General features: G+C 37.6%; 1 protein-coding gene across 4 annotated transcripts in view; it reads left to right on the top strand.

Annotated features, from left to right (window-relative positions):
- CRY1 (cryptochrome circadian regulator 1) overlaps window positions 1–11,876 on the top strand; it is an 85,409-nt gene that overhangs the window by 52,527 nt on the left and 21,006 nt on the right. For all 4 annotated transcript variants that reach the window (XM_088837167.1, XM_055396553.2, XM_088837168.1 and 1 more), the window contains exon 2: window positions 3,259–3,367. In XM_088837167.1, the coding sequence (XP_088693293.1) occupies window positions 3,259–3,367 (109 nt within the window). The remainder of the gene's footprint in view (window positions 1–3,258; window positions 3,368–11,876) is intronic.

Raw genomic sequence — 11,876 nt, 5'->3', positions numbered from 1 at the left:
AGGCTTATAACAAAGAAAAGCAACACCATGTGTTCTCCATGCTGCTCTTTTTCTTTCTTTCACAATTATTTTCTGAAATACATATTTGAATCTACTGTATCTCTGCAATTTTTATGTTAAACTACAGTGATATAAACAATAATAGCCATGGAAGGAAAACATACTAGAGAAGAAAAAAGCCATCAATAACATCTATTGGAGAAAAACACTATACTGGAATACAATTTCTATTCCTTTGTTTTATGGAATGCCAAAACAAAGGTAATTTTGGTTGCAGAACTTTTCCCATTGCTTTAGTCCACATCATCCTGTACAATGTTTGTTTGGTTCATAGAGTGTTTATTGAAAAGCGTTAAGAATGCTCATTCAATTGTGAACAAGAAAGGGAAAAATAAAGGGCTAATTATTAACTAATCGAGGCTTACTAGTTCATTTTATAAATTAATCAGGTCCTTTTTTTTTCCTTTTCCCATCTTATTATCTGTCATTGACCTACTTGTACTACATGAAAACTTTTCTACCCAAAACGTAGAATGTGGAGAACTCTGCTACTTACTGTCTGGTCTGGTAGAGAAGATACTGAAACTCACACTGCAAAAAAGATTTGAGGATTATCTCTTCCATGGATTATCTTTCCAGGACATTTTAGTTTTGTACTGTTTGAATTTAAGAAAACTTTAAAATTGCTAGTTCATTCAACTTGTTAATTTTTGATCTGAGTACCTCAGGGTCTAAAAATGATTTGGCAAGCAAATACAGAAAACTGTCTGCTCCCCAGTATTTATCACCAAACATGATGTTATTCATAGTTATGGATAATTTTACAAAACTTAGATGCTTTTATATTGCTTTAACAACAATAGTCAGAAACAATATTCTTCCCAAAGGATTTACACATTGGTAGTGGTGGGTTGGGATCAGTTCAGTTCAGTTCAGTTGCTCAGTCGTGTCTGACTCTTTGCGACTCCATGGACTGCAGCACGCCAGGCCTCCCTGTCCATCACCAACTCCAGGAGCTTACTCAAACTCATGTCCATTGAGTCAGTGATGCCATCCAACCATCTCATCCTCTCTCGTCCCCTTCTCCTCCTGCCTTCAATCTTTCCCAGTATCAGGGTCTTTTCAAATGAGTCAGTTCTTCACATCAGGTGGCCAAAGTATTGGAGTTTCAGCATCAGTCCTTCCAATGAATATTCAGGACTGATTTCCTTCAGATGGACTGGTTGGATCTCCTTGCTGTCCATGGGACTCTCAAGAGTCTTCTCCAACCCCACAGTTCGAAAGCATCAATTCTTGGGCACTCAGCTTTCTTTATAATCCAACTCTCACATCCATCCATGACTACTGGAAAAACAACTTGAACTAGACAGACCTTGGTTGGCAAAGTAATGTCTCTGCTTTTTAATATGCTATCTAGGTTGGTCATAACTTTCCTTCCAAGGTGTAAGCGTCTTTTAATTTCATGGCTGCAGTGGTTTTGGAGCCCAAAAAAACAAAGTCTAACAGTGTTTCCACTGTTTCCCCATCTATTTTCCATGAAGTGATGGGACCAGATGCCATGATCTTAGTTTTCTGAATGTTGAGCTTTAAGCCAACTTTTTCACTCTCTTCTTTCACTTTCATCAAGAGGTTTTTTTAGTTTCTCTTCACTTTCTGCTGTAAGGGTGGTGTCATCTGCATATCTGAGGTTATTGATATTTCTCTCGGCAATCTTGATTCCAGCTTGTGCTTCTTCCAGCCCAGCATTTCTCATAATGTACTCTGCATAGAAGTTAAATAAGCAGGGTGACAATATACAGCCTTAATGTACTCTTTTTCTTATTTGGAACCAGTCTGTTGTTCCATGTCCAGTTCTAACTGTTGCTTCCTGACCCGCATATAGGTTTCTCAAGAGGCAGGTTAGGTGGTCTGGTATTCCCATCTCCTTCAGAATTTTCCACAGTTTATTGTGATCCACACAGTCAGAGGCTTTGGCATAGTCAATAAAGCAGAAATAGATGTTTTTCTGGAAAGACAGGGATCAAGACCATCCCCACGGAAAAGAAATGCCAAAAAGCAAAATGGCTGTCTGAGGAGGCCTTACAAATAGCTGTGAGAAGAAGAGAAGCGAAACGCAAAGGAGAAAAGGAAATATATTCCCATTTGAATGCAGAGTTCCAAAGAATAGCAAGGAGAGATAAGAAAGACTTCCTCAATGATCAATGCAAAAAAATAGAGGAAAACAACAGAATGGGAAAGACTAGAGATCTCTTCAAGAAAATTAGAGATACCAAGGGAACATTTCATGCAAAGATGGGTTCAATAAAGGACAGAAATGGTATGGACCTAACAGAAGCAGGAGATATTAAGAAGAGGTGGCAAGAATACACAGAAGAACTGCACAAAGAAGATCTTCACAACCCAGATAATCACGATGGTGTGATCACTCACCTAGAGCCAGACATCTTGGAATGTGAAGTCAAGTGGGCCTTAGAAAGCATCACTATGAACAAAGCTAGTGGAGGTGATGGAATTCCAGTTGAGCTATTTCAAATCCTGAAAGATGATGCTGGGAAAGTGCTGCACTCAGTAAGCCAGCAAATTTGGAAAACTCGATAGTGGCCACAGGACTGGAAAAGATCAGTTTTCATTCCAGTCCCAAAGAAAGGCACTGCCAAAGAATGCTCAAACTACCGCACAATTGCACTCATCTCACACGCTAGTAAAGTCATGCTCAAAATTCTCCAAGTCAGGCTTCAGCAATACGTGAACCATGAACTTCCAGATATTCAAGCTGGTTTTAGAAAAGGCAGAGGAAACAAATTGCCAACATCTGCTGAATCATCAAAAAAAATAGGATGTTAAAAGTGTTCTTTTTTTCCCAGTCAAAGGTGTCCTAGGTTTTTCAAGGTGACTTTTCTATATTAACTTGGATTTATTTTGCCAAGTTTAAACAGTGAGATAAATTCATTAAATTATTTTATTTATATGACTTTTATGTTTACAAATTAAACTTTGCTATTAGTCACTATTATTTAATGACAGTGATTTAATTTAGGAACTTCATTTAAAAATACTGAGAAACTTATGCCATAATTTTTAAAACTTATGGTTTCTGGAAGCAGCAATTTATATATCAGCTCGAAATTAGAAAATGATAAAGAGGTAAAAAAGGTGATGAGATGGCATTTCAAATTTTAGAATAGCATAACTTTTTATTACTTTAAATCTTCTAAATATATATTTTGAAGAATTTAAATAGTATCTTCCTCTCTCTAGATTTTTGCTTCAATGTCTTGAAGACCTTGATGCCAGTCTGCGAAAATTAAACTCTCGTCTGTTTGTGATTCGTGGACAACCAGCAGATGTGTTTCCCCGGCTTTTCAAGGTAATTGAAAAAATCTTTGCATAAAATAAAAATCTTTTGTCAGAGAAGACACATTTTGGGGGGCGTAATTTAAATTTTAGTATGGGAAATGTAAAATTTTTTAATAAAATATATGTGGGTTTTTTCTTAATGAAAATATTACACAGACACAGTGAAATCAGACTGTGAAAACAATGATTTACATTGAAAAGTTAAATCTTTCTTCTACTTTAAACTGCTGGTTCCCCTCTCAGAAGCAACAGCTACTACCACTTTCTTATGTATGCATTAGAAATAGTCCTTGCATAAATAAGAATGCATATATGTATGTTTATTTATATACATATATTTGTGTGATTTATGTGTATGTTACTATCCTAACCAAGATGAGAACATGCTATGTTATACCATTCTGTGCCATGCTTTATTCACATAATCATATATTTTAGATATTGTTCCATGTTTTTAAAACCAAGATGAGAACATGCTATGTTATACCATTCTGTGCCATGCTTTATTCACATAATCATATATTTTAGATATTGTTCCATGTTACTTTCTCAGTCTTTTTAATGGCTTCATAGTATTCCATTGTGTAGATATGCTATCAGTTCACTATGCTATAGTTTCTTTTAAAAAAATTATTATTGACTTATATTTCAGGTATAACAACTTAGTGATTCAATATTTTTATTGATTATATACCATGCAAAGTTATTATCCCTTAGCATAATGTCCTCAAGGTCTTTCCATTTGCAACGCTGTTGCAAATGGCAAGATTTCATTCTTTCTTTTTATGGCTAAGTAATATTTCTGTGTGTGTGTGTGTGTGTGTGTGTGTAAATTGTTATTCATCTCTTGGCAGGCACTTAGGTTGCTTCTGAATATTGGCTATTGTAAATAATGCTGATGTGAACATTGAGATACATACATCTTTTTGAATTAGTGTTTTTGTTTTCTTCAGATAAATACCGGGAGTGGAGTTGCTGGATCATATTACCATATGATCTATGTTCTATTTTTTTATTTTTTGAGGGTATCATTTCTTTCACTAGCTTTCTAGTGAAGACTTTGTTTTTTCACAGGCCTTTTGCTAATTCAAGTTATGCTATCAGTGAATGTCCTTGTTCAAATATACATGTCTTTGCTCATATTTGCTAGTACATTTGTGGGATAACTCTTGTAAGACTTTCTGAGTCAAAGGACTATAACAATTGACATGCTACTAAAGTATAATTTTTTTAACTTGGTAGAATCTTAAAGATCTCCTAATCTTATTTTCCCCCCTTTTGTCCACAGGAAAAATTTAGTCCTAAAGAGATTAAATGAGCTGACCAAAGTCATAAAAGTAGCTTATGGAAGTGCTCAGGCTGAGTTTCCTGGCTTAGTTCATCCCTTCCTATTTACTGCAGGTAGAATTTGTAATGTATACCTGTTTTTTATTACAACAGTTTGATTCATCAAATTTTTATAACAGCATTGTTTCTATTTCGAATTCAGAAGAGAACAGTTCCTTTTCCTGAGTGAAAATATCCCCAATTCTGGGAATTCAATTAACACTACCTTGCCTTTTTTCATCAGCATGAAAGAAATTTTTAATGTTTAGGATATGACTAATGCAACAGTTGTGGCTAGTGAAAATTTATTTTACTGAAGTTTTCTTACTACTATAGTTGCTTAGAGTCAGAATTTAACCTAGGTACATGCAAGAGCTCTGAGAAGAAAGTATATCAGGAACAATGCTAATAGTTGATCAGCAACTCATGTGTATAAAGTATATGTGAATAATTGCTTCAACTCTATCTAAATCCATGTATTATAAGTAAATTGAATCTTGAGGATTTTTAAGTACCTTTAAAATAACAAAACAGTTATTTACCTGCTTTGACAAGAAAGGTCTAAGTATGCGAGTCTTTTGTGTTCTTTATTTTGAGCTTTCTTCTGCCTGAAATAGCATATTATTGGATCAGACTATCTTCTGAATTTAGATGCTATGCTTCCTGTCTTGTCACTTTGACAGAGGCAGTGGTTTCTACAAAGGCCATAAAATATAGATACATGAATATATATTACTATACCTAGAGTGCTTATTATTTGATTCTGATATAGTCCATATAAAATATATTTTATGAAAACTTTCAGATTTATTTAATATGTCAGAACCACAGAGGGAGTTAATTCCTCTTTTTATTGTATTGTTTTTATTTTTACTGTTTTTGTTTAGAGGTACTGTATGCATGTATTTCAGAAATGAGTCCAAGAGTGTGTACAATAAAAAGGGGGTCTCCTCATCCCTGACCCTTACACCCCCAGTTTTTCTGAGGAGGAAGATTCTTTTGTCAGTAACTAGCTGACTCATTTACATTATTGTCTCTGGTTGTATTATTCTAGTACAGCAAATAGTGAGAACTTTTAATGGGTAAGTAATTCAGCTTCTTCCCACATTGGAGATAAAACTGATTTAGACCTGATAACAGTGCCTTTAATTTATTGGGATGGTGACAGTGATTTTAGTACTGATGTCTCCTCTAGTGTACACCCTCTCTATAGCATTCATTCATTTTATTCTGTTTATACTGAATAGATTTAGGAATGGGGCCAGAGCATTTTTTAAAACATATATTTACACACACCTGTATCTGATAAACTTGTTTTTTCTTATGTGTTTTCTACTTAGAATTTTTCTGTTAAATTCTACTTAATGTAAGCTGACAAGATGACTTTTTTAAAAACTTCTTGTATTTTTTTCATGTTCTACTGAGGGAATGATAAACTTAGCAGACACTAGCCTAAGCAAAACTTGAATGACACCATTAATCATAGGTGTCTTACATAAATTATTATTACTATGCAGGTAAATCTTATATTGTCTACATTTGGTGCCACACTGATAAGCTGTTAAGACAGTGTATATTCTAGGGCCTGCAGAAACTTTTTATGGAGAGTTTAAAGTATTGGTATAAAAAACTCTCATTATATCCAAGAAACAAGAGACATGTGTGTAAGTCTTTATAGATGGACACATTGAAGCATAATAAATAAAATGTTTTGTTCAATCAGAATAAATCAAAGAAGAACATATAAAGCCACTAACGTAGTTGTTCAGTCACTAAGTCAGGTCCGACTGTTTGCAACCCTATGGACTGGGTTAGGGTTAGGGTAGCACGCCAGGCTTTCCTGTCCTTCACTGTCTCCTGGAGTTTGCTCAGATTCATGTCCATTGAGTCAGTGATGCTATCTAACCATCTCATCCTCTGCCACTAACATTTCACATGCCTAAATTTTTATTATGCTTTTTGAGTCATTTTGGATTATTTGGATTCTTTATTATTTCATGGTACATGCTCATTTGAATAAGATAATTCATTTGTCAGATATTGCTTGAGTGCCTGGTGTGTATACACGGCAGTGTTCAAGGTGCTGGGTACATAGTGGTGAACCGAAGAGAAAATTCCTACCTTCACAGACCTTACACTGTATTGGGAAAGAGACCAATAATAAATATGCAGTATCAGGTGATGGTAGATGCTAAAATAAAATGTGGGAAAGAAAGTCCCAAGGTGAGGGAAGGATAGTTAATTTATATGGAGTCATAGAAGGCCTCACTGATGTGGTGACATTTGAGCAAAGGTATGAAGAGACTGAGCCATGCAGATATCTGGGGTGTGATATATTGAATCCACAAAATTTTACAACTTGTTCATCAAAGGGTAGACTTTTTTCCCCCACTCCATTAAATCTGGGTTGGCCTTATATGTTGTTTTGACTCAGTGCCAAAGGAGATGGCAAGTTCCAAATCCTGGGCCTCAAGCGACCTTGCAGCTTCTACCTTTGCCCACTGGAATGCTCCTTGTACTGGGTAAGGACTGGGCTAGAATGTCAAATTGTGGGAGACCACCTGTAGAGAGGGGCTTCCCAGGAGATGCAGGTTCCCAATGCAGGAGATGCAGGTTCAATCCCTGGGTCAGGAAGATACCCTGGAGTAGGAAATTACAAACTCCTCCAGTATTCTTGCCTTGGAAGTCCCATGGAGAGAGGAACCTAACGGGCTACAGTTCATGGGGTTGCAAAGAGTCAGGCACGACTGAGCAGCTGAGCATGCACGCACTTATAGAGAGAATGGGCCAACCAGCACCAGCATCAAGGCCTGAAATGTATGAGAGAGGTCATTTAGATCATCTGGTACCAGCCAAGCTGCCCACTGAGTGAGCCCAGTGAGACCAACAGAAGAACCATCTAGTTAACTGAGAGACTTGGAGAATTAATCAGTTGTTTTAAGCTACTGAGTAACTGCGACGTGGAGAAAGAGTGTCGCAGGCAGAGGGAGCCGTAGTTACAGAGGCCCTGATGTAGATGTGGGCCATGACTTGTTTAGGAACAGCAAGGAGGCCAGTGTGCTCTAGCCAGAGCACAGTGAGCAAATAGAAGAGATAGGGTCAGAGAGATTGCAGGAGCCAGATCATAGGACTTTACCATGTTTTAAGGCTATGGTTTTTCCAGTGGTCATGTATGGATGTGAGAGTTGGACTGTGAAGAAAGCTGATCGCCGAAGAATTGATGCTTTTGAACTGTGGTGCTGGAGAAGACTCTTGAGAGTCCCTTGGACTGCAAGGAGATCCAACCAGTCCATCCTAAAGGAGATCAGTCCTGGGTATTCATTGGAAGGACTGATGCTAAAGCTGAAACTGCAATACTTTGGCCACCTCATGCGACGAGTTGACTCACTGGAAAAGAGTCTGATGCTGGGAGGGATTGGGGGCGGGAGGAGATGGGGACGACAGAGAATTAGATGGCTGGATGGCATCACCGACTCGATGGACATGAGTTTGAGTGAACTCCGGGAGTTGGTGATGGACAGGGAGGCCTGGCGTGCTGTGATTCATGGGGTCGCAAAGAGTCGGACACGACTGAGTGACTGAACTGAACTGAACTGATGGCTTTTACTCTGAGTGAAATGGGATGTCATGGGAGGTCACTGAGTAGAGCAGTGACATGATTTCACTTACATTTTAAACGAATCACTCTGGCTGGAGAGAATAGAAATTGAATGGAAATGGTGTAAAGACTTAAGCAGGAGGGTCAATTAGGAGGCCAAGGTAATTATATAGAAACACGATGATGGTGACTAGGACTAGAATAGCAGTAGGAGTGTTGAGAAATGATAGGATTTTAAATATATTTTTGAACTAGAGGCTATAGAGTTTGTTTATATGTGGTATTTGAGAGTCAAGAATAGCTTCTAGGTTTTCAGCCTGGGCAAGTGACCCAGTGGTTTGCCATTCAGAGAGATGAGGAAGACTCTAGGAGGAACAACTTGAGGGAAAAATTAGGAGTTCATTATTTTTAACATTTTGAGATGCCTTTTAGACATATGAATGTATTTGTTGAGTGTCATTCAGCTCCAGAGCTCAGGGGAGAAGTCTGCAGTAAATTTAGGAACCTTAAATATAAATTCTGTTTAAAACCCTTAGACTAGATTTATATTTAATAAAAGAAGGAGTAATGGATGGATGCACAGAAATTTTTAGACCTTTACCTTCATTATATTTTGGTTATTTTGTGAGTTAACATTTTTTAATGTAATTATACTACTTTAAATGCTTTCTCCAAGGAAGTTTGTGATTTATAACTTTGTTTCGCTTTAAAATTTTATGTTTCTTATTTTCACAATATTACCCATAACTGTTGAAGAACTTTACATTCATTTAATGGTTCATATTATGCCTTCTGTGGAGAAGGCAGTGGCACCCCACTCCAGTATTCTTGCCTGGAAAATCCTATGGATGGAGGAGCCTGGTGGGCTGCAGTCCATGGGGTTGCTAAGAGTCGGACATGACTGAGCGACTTCTCTTTCACTTTTCACTTTCATGCACTGGAGAAGGAAATGGCAACCCACTCCAGTGTTCTTGCCTGGAGAATCCCAGGGATGGGGAGCCTGGTGGGCTGCCGTCTATGGGGCACACGACTGAAGCAACTTAGCAGCAGCAGTAGCAGCATTATGCCTTCTGAGTGGTTAAACAAATAATTGTGATACACAAAAACAGATAAGAATCTTAGTGCTTAAAATTGTGAAGTGAATACTTATTTCACATGAAAATATTTTAATACTACAACAATCTTATTGTTATATTTACTGTTGAAACGCAGAGGTTAACCATGTGTTTCTTGAAATAAAAACTATGCTGGGACTTCCCTGGTGGTCCAGTGGCTAAGACTCCACACTCACAATGCAGGGGGCCTGGGTTCAATCCTGGTAAAGGAACTAGATCCCACATGCTGCATCCAAAGATCCCGCTTGCTGCAACTAAGTCACAGTGCAGACAAATAAATAAATAAATATTAAAAAATAAAAAATAAAACCTGTGCTGAAGAGTAAATGAAGACTTCCACTTCTGGTTAAGATGTGCAGAGTTGCAGTAGACCATTCACTCCTGTCTTAATAATGTGAAGAAAGTAAATATGCCATAGTATCATAGATTTTTTTTGTTTGTTTTTAACCTATTAGGGAGTTGATGACACAAATAAACTTAATAAATTAAGTTCCATTAAAGGATAAGCCTCTTCTTTCATGGGAAAGAAGATACCCATGGCTACACCCCTGGAATCACAGCAGGAAGAGAAGGGAATTTACCATAGTTGAGAGTAAAGAGAAACTTGTTGAAATTTTGCTGAAGTCTTTGTGGTAATATGTGTGCTGACATGGCAGATTAGAATTCCAAGAAGCCCTAGTCACAGAGCAAGTTTGTACCCACTCTCCAGTGCATTCATGGAGCACGAGTGACAGCATGCCAAAGGCTGGGGTGAAGCAGAAGGGTTGAGAGGGAGCCCTCTTAAGTGCCCTAGGAATTCACTTAGTGCAAAGGAGCTGTTTCCTGAAGCTGGCGACAGGACATCAGTGTAGAAAGATGCCTCCAAAGGTGCAGAAAATTAGGGGACAGGGTTGGAAATCAAAGAGAAGTCCTCAGCAAGCAAAGCTGCTGGGTAGACAGCAAAGCAAAGAGAAATGTCATATAGTTTGTAAAGCTAGTGCCCAAACTATAAAGCAGAGAGAGACAGCTGGAGTCTTGTTGCTACTCAGATCTTAAGCCCTGTTAAAGAAAAATCTGAATCCTGCCTTCAAAATATTTGAAGCCAGTGGTGAATGAAATTTAAGTAAATCAGCAAGAAAGCCCAGACCCAGCTCAATTACAGACTCCATCAATTCGACTTCTATCAGTCAGAGCAAAGACTATGTACTTTTCTAGAGATAAATATTGTTTATTCTGTCTCTAATCTTTTATACCATTGTCTGTCATATGATCACAAACTATGAGACACATGAAGAAGCAAGTATATGTAACTTGCAATCAAGTAAAAGAGAAACAGTCCCATAGTTGATGCGGATCTTGGGATTAGGATAAAAAAGGACTTTACAATTGTTATTCTGTAAATAGTGGAGGTCCGACAAAGGTCTGTATAGTCAAAGCTATGGTTTTTCCAGTAGTCATGTACAGGTGTGAGAGTTGGACCATAAAGAAGGCTGAGCGCTGAAGAATTGATGCTTTCAAACTGTGGTGTTGGAGAAGATTTTTGAGAGCGCCTTGGACTGCAAGGAGATCCAACCAGTCAATCCTAAAGGAAATCAACTCTGAATATTCATTAGAAGGACTGATGCTGAAGTTCCAATACTTTGGCCACCTGATATGAAGAACCGACTCATTAGAAAAGACCCTGCTGCTAGGAAGGATTGAAGGCAGGAGGAGAAAGGGATGATAGAGGATGAGCTGCGTGGATGGCCTCACTGACTCAATGGACATGAGTTTGAGCAAATTCCGGGATGTGGTGAAGGACAGGGAAACGGCATGCTGCAGTTCATGGGTCGCAAAGAACTGGACATGTCTGAGCTACTGAACAACAAGAAGGATAGTAGAGAATGTAATCAAGAGGTGAAAAACGATGTGAAGAGGTGGTAATTTAATACAGAAATGGAAAATATTAAAAAGGACCAAATAAAATCTTAGAACTGAAACATACTATCAAAATGAAGAATTCATTAATTGGATTCATTAATTGGATATCTGGATTAAACAGAGAAGGAAAAAAGATCAGTGAACTTGAAGACAGTCAGTATGCCAACTGAAGCACAAAGAGAAGGAAGATTTTTTTACAAGGGGAATAGGGTGTTTGACATCTCGGGAACAGTAGTAAATGGCCTAAAATATCTGTACTTATAGACCTAGAGAAAAGAGGGAAAGAGAGATTGGGACAGAAAAAAAAATATTTGAAGAGATAATTGAGTTTCCAAAATTGATGGAAGGTATCAACCTACAGTGCCAAGATGCTCAACAGACCCCAAACAACATAAATATAAAGGAAATCACATCTTGTCATATCATAATCGATTAACTGAAAACCAAAGATGGAAAATTTTATAAGCAGCCAGAAGATAAAAGATATATTCAGGGAACCATGATAATAGTGTTCAGTATTTTCTTACAGAATGGAATGGCAGCTTTAAAAAACTGGAAATAGCCCTGTTTACTTAGCAAAA

The sequence above is a fragment of the Moschus berezovskii genome, chromosome 6 (genome assembly GCF_049115385.1).
Source record: "Moschus berezovskii isolate FMDL1 chromosome 6, NW_MosBer_1.0, whole genome shotgun sequence".
NCBI lineage: Eukaryota > Metazoa > Chordata > Mammalia > Artiodactyla > Moschidae > Moschus > Moschus berezovskii.
The sequence above is the reverse complement of the archived record's forward strand: the minus strand, read 5'-3'. Positions and strand labels throughout refer to the sequence as shown.